The sequence below is a fragment of the Haliotis cracherodii genome, unplaced genomic scaffold (genome assembly GCF_022045235.1).
Source record: "Haliotis cracherodii isolate W230 unplaced genomic scaffold, xgHalCrac1.p SCAF_1, whole genome shotgun sequence".
Lineage (NCBI taxonomy): Eukaryota > Metazoa > Mollusca > Gastropoda > Lepetellida > Haliotidae > Haliotis > Haliotis cracherodii.
This window is the reverse complement of record NW_027266264.1, coordinates 47289744-47308141: the sequence shown is the minus strand read 5'-3', so window position 1 is coordinate 47308141 and position 18398 is coordinate 47289744. Positions and strand designations below refer to the sequence as shown.

The window sequence follows — 18398 nt, the reverse complement described above, 5'->3', positions numbered from 1 at the left end:
AGACTCATGTGGGTGTTCATTGAGGCTGTCACCTGATGTTTGAAGTGGTAGGATGTGTTTAGACTCACGTGGACATGCATTGAGGCTGTCACCTGACGTTTGAAGTGGTAGGATGTGTTGAAACTCATGTTGACATGCATTGAGGCTGTCACCTGATGTTTGAAGTGGTAGGATGTGTTGAGACTCATGTGGACATGCATTGAGGCTGTCACCTGATGTTTGAAGTTGTAGGGTGTGTTGAGACCCATGTGGGTGTGTATTGAGGCTGTCACCTGATGTTTGAAGTGGTAGCATGTGTTGAGACTCATGTGGACATGCATTGAGGCTGTCACCTGACGTTTGAAGTGGTAGGAGGTGTTGAAACTCATGTGGGTGTGCATTGAGGCTGTCACCTGATGTTTGAAGTGGTAGCATGTGTTGAGACTCAGGTGGGTGTGCACTGAGGCTGTCACCTGATGTTTGAAGTGGTAGGGTGTGTTGAGACTCATGTGGACATGCATTGAGGCTGTCACTTGATGTTTGAAGTGGTAGGATGTGTTGAGACTCATGTTGACATGCATTGAGGCTGTCACCTGATGTTTGAAGTTGTAGGATGTGTTGAGACTCATGTGGACATGCATTTAGGCTGTCACCTGATGTTTGAAGTGGTAGGATGTGTTGAGACTCATGTGGGTGTGCACTGAGGCTGTCACCTGACGTTTGAAGTGGTAGGATGTGTTGAGACTCATGTGGACATGCATTGAGGCTGTCACCTGACGTTTGAAGTGGTAGGAGGTGTTGAAACTCATGTGGGTGTGCATTGAGGCTGTCACCTGATGTTTGAAGTGGTAGGATGTGTTGAGACTCATGTTGACATGCATTGAGGCTGTCACCTGATGTTTGAAGTTGTAGGATGTGTTGAGACTCATGTGGACATGCATTGAGGCTGTCACCTGATGTTTGAAGTGGTAGGATGTGTTGAGACTCATGTTGACATGCATTGAGGCTGTCACCTGATGTTTGAAGTGGTAGGGTGTGTTGAGACCCATGTGGGTGTGTATTGAGGCTGTCACCTGATGTTTGAAGTGGTAGCATGTGTTGAGACTCATGTGGACATGCATTGAGGCTGTCACCTGACGTTTGAAGTGGTAGGAGGTGTTGAAACTCATGTGGGTGTGCATTGAGGCTGTCACCTGATGTTTGAAGTGGTAGCATGTGTTGAGACTCAGGTGGGTGTGCACTGAGGCTGTCACCTGATGTTTGAAGTGGTTAGGTGTGTTGAGACTCATGTGGACATGCATTGAGGCTGTCACTTGATGTTTGAAGTGGTAGGATGTGTTGAGACTCATGTTGACATGCATTGAGGCTGTCACCTGATGTTTGAAGTTGTAGGATGTGTTGAGACTCATGTGGACATGCATTGAGGCTGTCACCTGATGTTTGAAGTTGTAGGATGTGTTGAGACTCATGTGGGTGTGCACTGAGGCTGTCACCTGACGTTTGAAGTGGTAGGATGTGTTGAGACTCATGTGGACATGCATTAAGGCTGTCACTTGATGTTTGAAGTGGTAGGATGTGTTGAGACTCATGTTGACATGCATTGAGGCTGTCACCTGATGTTTGAAGTTGTAGGATGTGTTGAGACTCATGTGGACATGCATTGAGGCTGTCACCTGATGTTTGAAGTGGTAGGATGTGTTGAGACTCATGTTGACATGCATTGAGGCTGTCACCTGATGTTTGAAGTTGTAGGATGTGTTGAGACTCATGTGGACATGCATTGAGGCTGTCACCTGATGTTTGAAGTGGTAGGGTGTGTTGAGACCCATGTGGGTGTGTATTGAGGCTGTCACCTGATGTTTGAAGTGGTAGCATGTGTTGAGACTCATGTGGGTGTTCATTGAGGCTGTCACCTGATGTTTGAAGTGGTAGGATGTGTTGAGACTCATGTGGACATGCATTGAGGCTGTCACCTGACGTTTGAAATGGTAGGATGTGTTGAAACTCATGTGGGTGTGCACTGAGGCTGTCACCTGATGTTTGAAGTGGTAGGATGTGTTGAGACTCATGTGGGTGTGTATTCCGTTCCATGCCTTTGAAGATAACCATGCCTCTTAACAAATGAATGGGGCTGGTGGTGGTGTGGGAATTGTATTCATTTAAATAGACGTCACAAAGAATTGATCTTGTGATTATTCTACTTTGTGTCTATACACCTCTGCCGAAGGTTTTCGGCAGAGGTGTATACACACAAAGTAGAATAATTTTGCGTTTGCGTCAGCTAAGCCTGACATGCCTGACACAACTAACCTTCTGTTTACTTCAATGTGGCATTAAAACCAACTCACTCAGTCAATACAGACATCTGAAAGCTTTAGACGTAAGTTTGATCAAAACATTTTCAAGGCGGTGCCTCCTCCTTGAGAAGGTCATATACAATGTTTGGAAATGAAATCATCAATTAAAATATCCACAAACATTTTAGGGAGATCTTTTCTTCTCATAAAATGTGCCAAAAGAATTCCCAGGGTCTAAGTGTAAAAAGTACATGGGAGGTTATCATTTTACTTTGTATTCAAGAGGCTTAATGCCACATTGACCTTGACCTTTGACAGAAATGCTGTGTGAGGATGTGGATTTGACAGGATAGCTGCCAATATCCAGTTCCATGACTGCAGAGGCAACAGCCTCAAAAACTGATAATATATCGATGTGTAACAAACATCTGAATTCTGACCTTCACTCATCCTTGGCACAAAGTAAAATGATAAAAACATCTTTATTTATTTTATATCAAAAGAATAATCACAAAAGTTTTACTTGTTTTACCATCTGACCTTTGACAAGTGCCAAAAGAATCCCAAGGTCAATTTGGAACAGGTCCATGGAAAAATATCCTCTACTGTCAATGATCTTTGCATACAAACAAACACTCCAGGAGCAGTTGTGGTCAAATTCTGAAAAGAACCTTCAATTGTCACATTTCATGAGGCTGCTGACAAGACGAAAATGAAAAACATAATTTTTTTGCAGGAATATATAATTTATTAAAGCACAAAGTTTAAATCACACTGCATGGTCGATATTTACAATTCTTTCAAATAAAACACATATAAAGCTTTGCATCAATATAAAGATATTGATATCATGAGAATCGGAAAAAGCGCATGTACCTGGATGTTCAACATTGTTGTATGCTGTTGCACAATCAGGACATGGGACACACTCCTTACCTCATCACCTCTGTAGCTTAAACTCAGTTTGTGTAAATCAATATCTGTCCAAACTAATTACATGATTATTTGCACTTTTCATCCCTGTGATGACAAGTTTCAGTTGCATGATAAACTGTTGGCTATTTTGTTCTTGTGTAAATCCTGACATGAGTATTATTCAACTCAAGTATAGGACCTGATAACAATGATACTGAGGAAACAGGTGTGTCCTGTTCATTGACACTCTTTCCACATCTGCAGTGACACTTCCTCAGGATGTCAAAAATTTGCTATTGTAATAAATGGCCTTTCCCAATATATATTCTCTTTCAAGAATTCATGCATATCAAAATAGACATATATACTTAAAGTTAGTTTGATCACAAATAATGGGTCCATCAACTGAGAGGTTTAAAGTTCAGTGCTCGTTCTCTGGAAGAGCATTTTATTTCCTTTCTTTACACTAACAAGGATTTACTTCTGACAGATAACAAAAGCGCAGATTGAAACACGCTTTACCACCAACCATGTTGCAGGCCAGAACCTTGTCTTTAGAAATAAAAATCAAACATTACACTGGAGATGTTCAACCAAGAATTGTTCTGCAACTGTCAACACAACGTATAATATTGTAACATCCTTCAGAGACAATAATTATTGTTCAGTGAGCTTAGTGCAATTTTCGCCAATATATAATTGAATGGTTATGGTCCGTGAAATGCGAACTTAGAATACATATACCATGATATATTCCACTGTGAGCACTTTCCGCATACCCCCTGTGCTTGTATGAGCACAGCAACTGTTAATCCCCTGCAGTGTGGTGGCAGAGTGAGGATCACTGTTTCGGTTCAAATGTCGCTCCGGCAACAATGAGCCATGTGAACCAGCGTTCTGACTGCTGGGCTTTGGCTTGACGTCGACATGTCAGCTGTATACTTACCAAAATCATATCTACATTTAGGGGGTTATAACATGTTGATGAGAACCCTAATATGTTGTGACATATTCATAACTGTGATCATAAACCTCTTTTCAAGACTAATTTTACACTTTGCAAAAATCTTAACATGTCTTCTTCTTATTGCATTCTTGTTCTGTATAACCTTTCCACATTTTCATTAAGAGTTTATTATGTATCCTTCGGGTAAAACTATGCCAAACCATATATGACATGATACAAAAATACTTTTGCACTAAGAGGATGTTCGGAACATTAAATCTATGATGCTATCCTTCTTAATGTATCTCTGCAAAAACACCAAAGTGAAAATGAAAATAGGAAAAAATAGAAAATGATCATGTTCACAAAAATTTAGTCTTTTTGCAAGCAGAAATTCTCAATCAAGTGTTATTAATAAAACTGTATTGCCACTATTACAATGAGTTAATACGTCGCTATATAAGTCCAATATTCTTGGACGTGACGTTTAACCCCATTTCACCCACCCTACAAGGACTTAATAACAAGGACCATGGCATGTAAACAGTGTCATGTGGCTATGAAACTCATTTCCCAGTCAATCTCTTAAGCTTTTAACATACTGTGTAATACAAACAGTTTCAACCAGAGCAAACAGATCTGGAACTGAGTTGGAACTATGATGTTGACTCCAATGACCGATACACTGACAGTCCGTTTTACTCATGACAGTCCAGCTGGGAGCACACAGCAGGGAGAGTAGCTCCACTTTTGTAACAAGCCATATGAACATCATCCTTATGTCCAGAAATGTCCATCATTCATTGAGATCTCCTTAGCGATGTATTCATCCCTCTCTTCATCACTGACAACTGAAAAACAACGCAAACAAAGACATCAGTATTGTCATACATGGGGAGTGAGTGAGTGAGTGAATATGGTTTTACGCCGCTTTTAGCAATATCCCAGCAATATCACGGCGGGGGACACCAGAAATGAGCTTCACATTGTACCCATGTCGGGAATCGAACCCGGGTCTTCGGCGTGACGAGCGAACGCTTTAACCACTAGGCTACCCGACCGCCCCTCATACATGGGAAAATGAAGGACATTAGAGGCCTTGCTTGTGTGTAGTTGCTGTCAGTTTCACTGATGCAGCAATAAATGAACATCCTATTAACAAATAGAGACAATGTCTACAACTTGACTTGACACATGCAGACCATGGACCCTATGTAGTCTCCCTTTGATGTTATCATTGTTGAGATGAACTAATTTTCTTAAAACATACCATCATATAGTTTCAGAAGCACAATCCCAATTTCAAACCTCTTGTTGATCGATAATGCACCTACTGGTATTATTTTCTTAAAAAAATATATGTTTCAATTTTTTCAAAAGAGTTTGACACTTCTTGGCTTACATGTTTTAATAATAATTAGGAAAATAATGTTTTAAACACTCTTAGATTTTGATAAACTACAAACTAGGTATGATGTCCTATTAAACACGCCTATTCTATTTGATTAATGTATGACACTGAACATGTCCTCAACATAGTCATTCCCTACTAGAACAATTTCATTAAAATCAGATCTTAGTTCTCGCTATAGCAAAACAAAGATCTGAGGACATCCCATTACAGGTCACTTTGGAACGACCTTTCACCAGACCAATCAAAATGTCGCTTACCAGATCGTGAAAGTGATAGTGAATGTGTTTTCTAATCATGCAACCTTGAAAACATTAACACAGGGTATTCCAAAAGATTCTTACGGCCCGTACAACTGATTCCATGAAAATTATTGTCCATCTTTTGCTTCCATGTGATAAACATTTGCACTGGGGAGGTGTTGCACAGTACGTGGGAAGCACTGCCATACAATCTCAACCATACATTAGACCTTCTGGAATGTTCGTTTGTTCAGTTGTAAACATTTTAATCGAGACCTGTGTCATCATATTTTTCAAGCGTAGTCTAAAATGAAAGTCGCCAGGTTGAAACGAGTGCCGTAAAGCTCGAGACAGCTGCTTTCTAATTGGCTGATGTTGTTGTGAGTCATTTCAAAGTTTGTGAAAGGTTGTTCTGACGTGACCTGTAATGGGATGTCCTCAGATCTTTGTTTACGGGCATGAGAACTTAGATCTGATGTTAATGAGATCACTACAAGACAGCCTTGAGCAGTGGTAAGTCCAACCTTCACAAAATTGCTTTGTGCTGTCTCACACCTTTCTGCATCCTTGTCACCATATCAATTCTGATGAATCTATTTTAGCTGACAGTCACTCTGTAGGGATTCCTGATCAAAATAGGCCCCAGTATCCTATGAGAGTCAAGTGATAGTTTGGTGGTCAGACTGAGACTACGTGATCATGTCCCAATGGCATGGACAGCTGTTGAGGTCCTCAGTCTCTGGTTTGTCTGGTCCAGACTAGATTATATAGATGCTGATGTGATGTATTTTGAAAGAGTGCTGACAGCTGTTTTAAACACTGCTCACTCAACGACCTACTATATTAAGTTTTCCCTTGTACTTACTGCAGAGAGGAGGGGAATAATTGTCACCTTAGACTTCTATGAAAAACATAAATTCATACCCCAAAAGATCAAACTTGGAAATCTGACAAAGGATATTAAGGGTAAAAAGTGAGTAAGTGAGTGAGTGAGTATGGTTTGACGCTGCTTTTAGCAATATTCCAACAATATTACAGTAGGAGACACCAGAAATGGGCTTAACACATAGTGGGAAATCGAACCCGGGTCTTTGGTGTGACGAGCGAATTCTTAAACCACGAGGCTAGCCCACCACTCATTAAGGGTAAAGAATATATGTATACCAAAGCATACAAATCTTACGTACTGAGGCGTTTGACATCATGCCTGATACCAGAATCCACATCCTTCTCCTGCATCAGTCCGAACAAGACACGGAAACTGGAACATGATACACTATGAAATGAGTATACCCTAATTATAAATTTATATATCACACAGTTACTATGTTCCTAAAACCTCACAGGTCACCATGGATGTTTTGTTACGGACAGGTTATCTTTTTGTTACTTATATTATTATTCTGCTAAAAAAAAAGCTTTCATGAGCTCTGTTTGAAAAGCTGTTGCCAATATATTTACTCCCACAATTTTATGGAACAGATATTTTTTTCAAAAAGATCCCAATCCAACAACCTCCTGAAATTCAAAATCTTTTACATCAAATTAACAATGATTTCATATCTTTTAATTTTGAAACTATGGATTTGGAGCGAGGTCAATACCCAATGTACACGATGTTGGGAATGTAAAATTACTTGCACTTTGCCAGAGGATAATATACACACTCATATTACACAATAATGCCTTTGTACTTCACATCTTGCTCAAAGGTGAGTTATCCAGTAATGTGATAAACTCATGCTTATTGTCACATTGAGGTGAATCAAACAAATCAATATCAGTGAATCGATTCATGTGGCTGACAGTGACTTGTGCCACCCAAAGTAGATGATAGAAAGGTAACGTGAGGTGAAATGGGTTGAATGTTGTATTCAAGATTATTGCAATTAAATAGTGACATGTATGCATGTGTGTGTGGCTGCTTGTACTAGTCTGGACTAATGCCAATTTTACAGTGATATCCCACTGAAATACCATGCGCAGCTTAACATGAATACCCAACTCAGACACATTATACTGACTCCGAGCAGACCAGTCCTTGTTTTAGACCCTTAATGCCAAGTGCCAGGCAGGATAACAACAAGTACCATGTTGTAAGGCCTTTTCATATGAAGCAGGCCGAAGATCAAAGCCTTGACCTTCTGCACTCCGGGCAGACACCCTACCCTACCAGTAGACCGCTGATGCTGTCTAAAAGGAATGCTACACATTATTTGTACAGTTACTCTTTGCTATCTTACCTTCTCCCATTCTTCTGTAATATACAAGACCCAGCGGGTTTTCGAGTGAACTCCCTGGTGAGTTTGTCATTATCCTCCCTATTATACAGCCTCCACTGGCCGGGGTCATCGTGCCACTGCCACAACATGTGAGGCTTCTCTGGGGTCGGCATGTCAGGTTCTGATTTTGAGTCGGACAAATTATCAAAATAACTTAAAGCTTCAATTGATAGCCCAATCCTACCCAACATGTTTTGAAGCTCATTATGGTATGAAACTGGCAAACATCCGTGAGTTGAAAAATTATGTGAACATTCTGACATTGGACACCAATGTGTGATCACTATATTGTTGCATATACGTGGAAGCTAAACCACGCATCCGAGCCACTATGAAATACATGTACTTGATTGGTAATCAAGGGCAACAGAGCTACCTGCAGATCAGAATGTTTATTGTTCTGTCAGCAGTTAAACCTGCTCTAGTATTTGCAAATCATTTCTGCTTCAGAACTAGTCCCTTCATTAACTACTGACTTTATGAAACTTTAATGGTTCACAAAATTCTTAATTTGTCATTACTAAATGGCGACATTACAATTGGTGGTACAAAGCTGTAATGAAGCTGTCATTAAATGATGAAACTTTAAGCATAAAATCTTCATTGATGAGTCATGAAGTTAGGCATTTCCCCTGTGATTTTCCCCCATTTCCATTTCAGCAAACAAACACTTTCTCCTTCCTGTCAACCGTCAAATGGCATGACTAGAGGAAATTCTCTAGACTCGAGAGTTTGGTAAGTTCTAATTGTCAGATGCATCAATACTGACATTAAATTTACATGTTTTAGATGTTTCAATGCAAAACAAAAAAGTTCTTTTATTGGACCACTGCATGTTATTAACATATTGAGCAAATTATTAGACATGTTTTGTTTAATTACCTATATTAAGTTAATGGACCGTTTATGTACAGATGGTGTCATTAAAAGTATGAAACAACCAAATTTCCTGACCTATTGGTTAAAGTTTGACACAACTTGGTCCACGACATCAGTACTCCCATATATGGTCAAATTATTAGACAGGTATGAGTTCACTATTCTTTGCTAATTTGGTGAAGATAAAAACTAAATGGTCTCTAATTTAACACACATATTAATAGCAACATCTTGTGTCTAAATAGGATGTAGAACAAACAACAAATATCCTGTTCAAGTGGAATGTAATGTGTCACCTTCCTGATCATCCTGCAGAGGAATACCACTTGTTGAGAATCCACTCTGGCCACTGGTATGTGATGGATCATCAGACAAACTGAAATTAATCAAAATGTTCGGTTGTTGAGTGCATCAGGTAAAACAAAACCTTGTAAGGTTCGATGGATAACAGTCATAAACTGTATGAAATTGTATAGTGTACCAGGATGGGGTGATGAAGATCAATACTCACTTGTCTTAATCTCCCAGCATGTGGTATTGAAGATCACAACTCACATGTCTCAATCTCCCAGCATAAGGTGGTGAAGATCACTACTCACATGTCTCAATCTACCAACATGGGGTGGTGAAGATCACTACTCACATTTCTCAATCTCCCAGCATGGGATATTGAAGATCACTACTCACATGTCTCAATCTCCCAGCATGGGGTATTGAAGATCACTACTCACATGTCTCAATCTCCCAGCATGAGGTGGTGAAGATCACTACTCACATGTCTCAATCTACCAGCATGAGGTGGTGAAGATCACAACTCACATATCTCAATCTTCCAGCATAAGGTGGTGAAGATCACTACTCACATGTCTCAATCTCCCAGCATGAGGTGGTGAAGATCAATACTCACAAGTCTCAATCTCCTGGCATGGGGTGGTGAAGGTTACTACTCACATGTCTCAATCTCCCAGCATGGGGTGATGAAGATCAATACTCACATGTCTCAACCTACCAGCATGGGGTGGTGAAGATCAATACTCACATGTCTCAATCTACCAGCATGAGGTGGTGAAGATCAATACTCACAAGTCTCAATCTCCTGGCATGGGGTGGTGAAGGTTACTACTCACATGTCTCAATCTCCCAGCATGGGGTGATGAAGATCAATACTCACATGTCTCAACCTACCAGCATGGGGTGGTGAAGATCAATACTCACATGTTTCAATCTACCAGCATGGGGTGGTGAAGATCACTACTCACATTTCTCAATCTCCTGGCATGGGGTATTGAAGATCACTACTCACATTTCTCAATCTCCCAGCATAAGGTGGTGAAGATCACTACTCACATGTCTCAATCTCCCAGCATGAGGTGGTGAAGATCACTACTCACATTTCTCAATCTACCAACATGGGGTGGTGAAGATCACTACTCACATTTCTCAATCTCCTGGCATGGGGTAGTGAAGATCAATACTCACATGTCTCAATCTCCTAGCATGGGGTGGTGAAGATCACAACTCACATGTTTCAATCTACCAGCATGGGTTAGTGAAGATCACTACTCACATGTCTCAATCTCCCAGCATTGGGTGGTGAAGATCACTACTCACATGTCTCAATCTCCTAGCATGGGGCAGTGAAGATCAATACTCCTGTGAAATCCAAATGAGGACCAAGAGCTAAACATGACCCATCCAGCAAGCTCAACACACTCACCATATCTCCAGTTCAAACTTTCCTTCCTGAGTGATGTATCTGCACGGCTGAATGGTGCCGTTCTCCCATCTCACCTGCAAAGTAGTTACATCAACACTAGAACACATAAAAAAACATGTTCATGGACTTTAAGGAACTTTATCTTTACTTTTCATGTTCAGTATATCTACATACTGGATGTATATGTGACAGCTCCAGAGATTTATGTACATATTTGCATTTTCATATTGAGAGTATGTGGCACTAACTCAGTGAGGGTGGGGTGTGATTAAAACTGAGTTTAGTTTGTAGTCATGCAAAAAATATGATGTTTAAAAAATACATTCTCTGTCAAATTATGCAATACTCACATTGGCCATTGTACATAATGCAAATCTCAACTTGTATATTTGATTAACAAAGTTAGGCACGTCTTAACACTTCATCATGTTCTTTACCTTTAAAGAAAGCTTGTGAACATTTCAGTAAATTTAGGATAGAAAGTAGGAAGAATGTCATACTTTTACACTATTGTCTTTCCTTTTTCTGATGACCACACCAGTATTACCGGGACCACCATCCTCATTCTGATATGGCCAGTCAGCACCTGGACAAACAGTAGTTTACTTCTCATACTAGGTCATTACTCTACAAATACTCAACATTGTCATAAGTTGCACAAGCTGATTCCACTGAAAGAGATATCCACATTCAAAGGGTGCTTGACTGGTCAGCTTTATCGTTACCAAATACTGATTGACTCCTGACACAGTTAACATGGTTAAGCAAAACAGTTTTTAGTGATCATGTGGTACATATCAATGAATTAGCAGTATGGGCCTTACCTCTTCTAACCCTACACCCAACCTCAATCAGTTCATCCTCCTTCAGTGTCCTTTGTTTGTCTTCCACTACATTGATGTCATACTTGTTTTCAAAGCCAAATCTGTAGCGACACAATTTGTCGTTCAAGTCCCACAGAACCCAAACAAGCTCTGAAATGAAAAAAATGACTTCATTAATGAAAAAACTGTGCTTCTCTACTGAAGCTGTCTATTTGAACCCACAGAAGAACGAAACCCTGAATAATGGTGTGTGACTGTCTTACATTACTTATTATTTATCTTACATTTTCCCTAGTGATGTACTAGTAATTACAAGTATCTGTGAATAAACTTGAAGAAACCGAAGAAGAAGCCCTCCAGACATTAACACAAATTTCCATCACAAATTTCCTGTGTGATACCATTACTTTCAGTTCAGGGAAAAACATGCCTACTGCCACTTCATTCCAGATTAAAGTTCTTTGCCTCTTTAGTTCACATAAAAAGGAATCTAAAGGCACTTCCAGTCTACTTACATAACTTTCGGTTAGGTATACACTTGCCCAATGCAGTACAAATGAAAACCAGAAAGTACTATTCCTCTAGCTACCTTCATGCCCTCATGCCCCCTGTGTACTAACTGCATAAGAAAGTCAAATGCACTTCCAGTTCACGTTCATGCACTTCTGGATTGGGAAACACATGTTCAATGGTAAGACAACTTTAAAAGAGGTGCCTCGATCGAGACACATTAATAACAGTTACATCCACTTCCTGGTTCAGTGACTTGCATTCTGGATGGGTAAAACACATGATAACTTAAAACCTGCCTGCTTCATAAAACATGGTCATACACCTTGGTCTAAGAGCATCAGTTCCCAGTGGGGAAACATATAATACAAAAAGTAACATGCATTCAGCGACATTAATAAAAGGTAGTGCCACAACACTGTAGCTCTTCTATAAATGTTTTATAAAATGTCAACAAGACAGACACTTAACAAAAGTTGCTTTCAGTATTGCTATTCATATATTTTCTGCATGAATACTGAGGACAAAAGTAAGAGAAAATGTGAAACATAGTGCCCTGGCAATGTAGCTCAGTGGGTATGGAGTCAACAACCACTCATAAAAGTTGCTGTCATCATTGCTATTCATATATTTTCTGCATAAATACTGGGGACAAAATTATTAACAAATATAAAACAAGAAAGTAAATTTTCACAATGTTTCTAAATATGCCAGAATGAATGTACTATTGTAGAAGATTATTGCACTACACAGATAAATTTACTTTTCACAAAGTTTTAACTTTGAGCCTTATATACCTTCTATAGAGAATGTTTTATGTCACACAACTTTTCAAATTGTTTCACACACAAAAAAAATCCTAATTGTTTGAACAAAACATGATGACATCATAAGAGAAACCCATGTCAAGTTCAACTTCTTCAGTCTGATAATTTCAGAGAAGATGTGTACAGAGCCAAACATGCATTGTGAAAGAATGTACAAGCATAACAGTCAATTTTGATCGGAAATGTCTGAGCAGTAGCCATAAACAGCTTTAGGACATACATACCCTTTTCACATACATATGTGTCATCACTGATTTTCAGTGATCCATTCATATAATTCTTACTGCTATTTTGCTTTTTAGGCCCAATAAAATCCCTTTCGGCGAATACATGAGATGTTGACATTTTATATTTTCAGTATAGCTGCTGCTGAAAATGATATTTGAAGCTCATGAGAAACTTCACATGTCATCATTGGTTGGAAGGGGACTGGACAATCTGTACCCAATGAGATCCATACCTTGTATATTTGGATTTGTACATAAATGTTGGATAACTTGTACCCAATCAACTGGATGACCCCCAAAATGTATTTGTACACAATGAAAATGTTTATCAATTTAAACTTTATTCACTCCTATTGTTATCTGTAGCAATGACCCAGAAATGATATTTGACACTTTAGATACTGTGGTCACCAAGATATGAAACAATAGCTAAAATTCTGGAAAATCTATTGAGTACTTCCAATCACTTCAGGAAAGTATCAGCTGTACCGTAAAACATTTGCCATTTGGGTCGTAATTTGTCAGACAGCTTACAATCACATAATAACAAGCCACTGGAAGTGGACCTCAGATCACTGATGGTTCAATCCCATTCTGCCTACATCCCATTCTGCCTACATCCCCTTCTGCCTATCATCCCATTTTGCCTACATCCCATTCTGCCTACAGAAAATAATGTAGGCACAATAGGAACTTAGTTTCATCCCTATTTATGTAAATGTTCTGGACCAACCACTATTGTTTGACTTATTTTTTAATATCTGTCAGGCTTGTACTGTGCAGCTTCGTGTATAAAAATGTCATTACCTGAAGAAACTGAGTAGGGAAATTAAATACTTGTTACTGTTAAAACAAGCCAGTTCTTAAGCAGAGCAGAGATGTTAATACATATGACTGTATAAACTGTATTTTCTTTTAGAGATCAATGCAATTAAAATTAGACTGAGTATATAATTATTACAACAACAAAATAATATAGAACCAATCACATCAAGTAACTATTTTTAAGGTCCAATTCACTGTTGTTCAAACAAGCCAGTTCTTAAGCTGAGCAGAGATGTAAAAAATATGACTGTATAAACTTGAGATCAATGCAAGTAACAATAGACCATGTCAATATATATCACTTCCTATATTTTAATTTCATCAGATCAGATCATCAGTTCAGATCAGTGAATGGTATAAAAAATAACTAGGGACGTATAAAACAACATTTACCCCGAGTGGTAATGCTACAACAAACTTATCTTACAGGCATGTTTCAATCTGCCATTGCAAAAGAATGAAAAAAATGAAATTTGATAGAAAACAGTTGTTTGATTGACCTGAGGTTAACTTGTGCTGGGTCACGTGACTTTCATTAACTCAAAAACGGGTATAAGGGATATATTCTCCAGCTAAGAATTCCACATGCAGCCTGTTTTCTCTTAGTGGCGGGGTATAAGAAATTTATACTCCCAATCAGAAATTTATTTCCCTCTCAGGTGGGATACATTTTCAAGAACATGTGAACCAACCAGATCTCAACATTGTGACATGGAGGTGAGACACTATGCTTGCTTATTGGGGCATGTTACATGATGGTACTTCACGTACAGTGGGGCTGATGAAGAGTATAACAGCCTTTCATACTACAACTACAGGACCGTGAACCTTGTGCCTGGCGATCAACATTCACAAAACGGATATTTCTGTGACAAATTGCTTAATAACCACAAGTGCATTGTGGGAGTCAGAGTCATATACAAAATCTCAGGGTAAATCTCTTGATATGGACTTGGCACCAGGACATCCATATCTGTACTTGACAGTTGTTGAGCTATTTGACATGTTTCCCTATCATTTGAAGTAGGTGATATATTACTAATTAAGACAAAGTATCTTATTCAATAAGGAAAGAAAAAGAAGACATATGACGTGAAAGTGCATGTTCCATACAACAATTCATTCGTACATTCAACCCATTCAGTATAATAGCTACATGACAAGATGCATCACTTACTGTGATCATCAGCATGATTGATAACTGTTCCTGGTCCACCTACATCCTGGTCCTGGTATTTCCAGTCAGGACCTCTGATGACCCTTGACCCAAGGGAAGGCAAGTCCTTGAGCTCTTTAATCTTGTCATAACCATCAGGGTCATCATCAACATCATTGGTATCATTTCTTTCCAGCTTCACCTTTACCTCCTGGATGATCGCATTCTGTAGAAACAACCAGAGTCATGTTGTAGTAGTGTACTGGTACTAGTGCTATAATCAGGGTCATTTTGTAGTAGTGTACTGGTACTAGTGCTATAATCAGGGTCATGTTGTAGTAGTGTACTTGTACTAGTCCTATAACCAGGGTCATGTTGTAGTAGTGTACTGGTACTAGTGCTATAACCAGGGTCATGTTGTAGTAGTGTACTGGTACTAGTGCTATAATCAGGGTCATGTTGTAGTAGTGTACTGGTACTAGAGCTATAATCAGGGTCATGTTGTAGTGGTGAACTGGTACTAGTGCTATAACCAGGGTCATGTTGTAGTAGTGTACTGGTACTAGTGCTATAATCAGGGTCATGTTGTTGTACTGTACTGGTACTAGTGCTATAATCAGGGTCATGTTGTAGTAGTGTACTGGTACTAGTCCTATAATCAGGGTCATGTTGTAGTAGTGTACTGGTACTAGTGCTATAACCAGGGTCATGTTGTAGTAGTGTACTGGTACTAGTGCTATAATCAGGGTCATGTTGTAGTAGTGTACTGGTACTAGTGCTATAACCAGGGTCATGTTGTAGTAGTGTACTTGTACTCGTACTATAACCAGGGTCATGATGTAGTAGTGTACTGGTACTAGTGCTATAATCAGGGTCATGTTGTAGTAGTGTACTGGTACTAGTCCTATAACCAGGGTCATGTTGTAGTAGTGTACTGGTACTAGTGCTATAATCAGGGTCATGTTGTAGTAGTGTACTGGTACTAGTCCTATAATCAGGGTCATGTTGTAGTAGTGTACTGGTACTAGTGCTATAACCAGGGTCATGTTGTAGTAGTGTACTGGTACTAGTACTATAACCAGGGTCATGTTGTAGTAGTGTACTTGTACTCGTACTATAACCAGGGTCATGTTGTAGTAGTGTACTGGTACTAGTGCTATAACCAGGGTCATGTTGAAGTAGTGTACTGGTACTAGTCCTATAACCAGGGTCATGTTGTAGTAGTGTACTGGTACTAGTCCTATAATCAGGGTCATGTTGTAGTAGTGTACTGGTACTAGTGCTATAATCAGGGTCATGTTGTAGTAGTGTACTGGTACTAGTCCTATAACCAGGGTCATGTTGTAGTAGTGTACTGGTACTCGTACTATAATCAGGGTCATGTTGTAGTAGTGGTCTGGTACTAGTGCTATAACCAGGGTCATGTTGTAGTAGTGTATTTGTACTAGTGCTATAATCAGGGTCATGTTGTAGTAGTGTACTGGTACTAGTGCTATAACCTGGGTCATGTTGTAGTAGTGTACTGGTACTAGTGCTATAATCAGGGTCATGTTGTAGTAGTGTACTGGTACTAGTGCCATAACCAGGGTCATGTTGTAGTAGTGTACTGGTACTAGTGCTATAACCAGGGTCATGTTGTAGTAGTGTACTGGTACTAGTACTATAACAAGGGTCATGTTGTAGTAGTGTACTTGTACTCTTACTATAACCAGGGTCATGTTGTAGTAGTGTACTGGTACTAGTGCTATAACCAGGGTCATGGTGTAGTAGTGTACTGGTACTAGTCCTATAACCAGGGTCATGTTGTAGTAGTGTACTGGTACTAGTACTATAACCAGGGTCATGTTGTAGTAGTGTACTTGTACTCGTACTATAACCAGGGTCATGTTGTAGTAGTGTACTGGTACTAGTGCTATAATCAGGGTCATGTTGTAGTAGTGTACTTGTACTAGTCTTATAACCAGGGTCATGTTGTAGTAGTGTACTGGTACTAGTCCTATAACCAGGGTCATGTTGTAGTAGTGTACTGGTACTAGTGCTATAACCAGGGTCATGTTGTAGTAGTGTACTGGTACTAGTGCTATAATCAGGGTCATGTTGTAGTAGTGTACTTGTACTAGTCCTATAACCAGGGTCATGTTGTAGTAGTGTACTGGTACTAGTCCTATAACCAGGGTCATGTTGTAGTAGTGTACTGGTACTCGTACTATAACCAGGGTCATGTTGTAGTAGTGTACTGGTACTAGTACTATAACCAGGGTCATGTTGTAGTAGTGTACTGTTACTAGTCCTATAATCAGGGTCATGTTGTAGTAGTGTACTGGTACTAGTCCTATAATCAGGGTCATGTTGTAGTAGTGTACTGGTACTAGTACTATAACCAGGGTCATGTTGTAGTAGTGTACTTGTACTCGTACTATAACCAGGGTCATGTTGTAGTAGTGTACTGGTACTAGTGCTATAATCAGGGTCATGTTGTAGTAGTGTACTGGTACTAGTCCTATAACCAGGGTCATGTTGTAGTAGTGTACTGGTACTACCGTATAACCAGGGTCATGTTGTAGTAGTGTACTGGTACTAGTGCTATAATCAGGGTCATGTTGTAGTAGTGTACTTGTACTAGTCCTATAACCAGGGTCATGTTGTAGTAGTGTACTGGTACTAGTCCTATAACCAGGGTCATGTTGTAGTAGTGTACTGGTACTCGTACTATAACCAGGGTCATGTTGTAGTAGTGTACTGGTACTAGTGCTATAACCAGGGTTATGTTGTAGTAGTGTACTGGTACTAGTACTATAACCAGGGTCATGTTGTAGTAGTGTACTGTTACTAGTCCTATAATCAGGGTCATGTTGTAGTAGTGTACTGGTACTAGTGCTATAATCAGGGTCATGTTGTAGTAGTGTACTGGTACTAGTGCTATAACCAGGGTCATGTTGTAGTAGTGTACTGGTACTAGTGCTATAACCAGGGTCATGTTGTAGTAGTGTACTGGTACTAGTGCTATAACCAGGGTCATGTTGTAGTAGTGTATTTGTACTAGTGCTATAACCAGGGTCATGTTGTAGTAGTGTACTGGTACTGTAGATATAACAAGAGTCAGATTGTAGTTGTTTACTAGTACTATAGATATAGCAAGAGTAAGGTTGTAGTTTTGTACTAGTGATGAAGATATAACAAGGGTCAGGTTGTAGTTGTGTACTAGTACTGTAGATATAACAAGGGTGAGGTTGTAGTTATGTGCTACATGTAGTACTGTAGATAGAACAAGGGCCATGTTGTAGTTGTGTTCTAGTACTGTAGATATAACAAGGGTCATGTTGTTGTTGTGTACTAGTACTGTAGATATAGCAAGAGTCAT

At 39.4% G+C, this 18398-nt stretch overlaps 2 protein-coding genes across 4 annotated transcripts in view; both read right to left on the bottom strand.

Moving 5' to 3' along the window:
• Positions 1 to 620: 620 nt before the first annotated feature.
• LOC139456042 (aggrecan core protein-like) lies at positions 621 to 2048 on the bottom strand. The gene has a single exon (XM_071237555.1). The coding sequence runs from the start codon at positions 2046 to 2048 to the stop codon at positions 621 to 623; it is 1428 nt and encodes a 475-aa protein (XP_071093656.1).
• Positions 2049 to 3048: 1000 nt separating this feature from the next.
• The window catches only part of LOC139478472 (uncharacterized), a 71494-nt gene continuing 56144 nt past the window's right edge, over positions 3049 to 18398 (bottom strand). For all 3 annotated transcript variants that reach the window (XM_071260946.1, XM_071260957.1, XM_071260964.1), the window contains 8 exons: positions 15059 to 15263; positions 11493 to 11642; positions 11169 to 11254; positions 10669 to 10742; positions 9248 to 9327; positions 8034 to 8193; positions 6978 to 7051; positions 3049 to 4988 (listed from right to left, as the gene is read on the bottom strand). In XM_071260946.1, the coding sequence (XP_071117047.1) occupies positions 4915 to 4988; positions 6978 to 7051; positions 8034 to 8193; positions 9248 to 9327; positions 10669 to 10742; positions 11169 to 11254; positions 11493 to 11642; positions 15059 to 15263 (903 nt within the window). In that variant the 3' untranslated portion in view covers positions 3049 to 4914. The remainder of the gene's footprint in view (positions 4989 to 6977; positions 7052 to 8033; positions 8194 to 9247; positions 9328 to 10668; positions 10743 to 11168; positions 11255 to 11492; positions 11643 to 15058; positions 15264 to 18398) is intronic.

Excerpts from the sequence above, each read along its gene's own strand:
- LOC139456042 (XM_071237555.1), bottom strand. The coding sequence starts at position 2,048 with ATGAGTCTCAACACATCCTACCACTTCAAACATCAGGTGACAGCCTCA.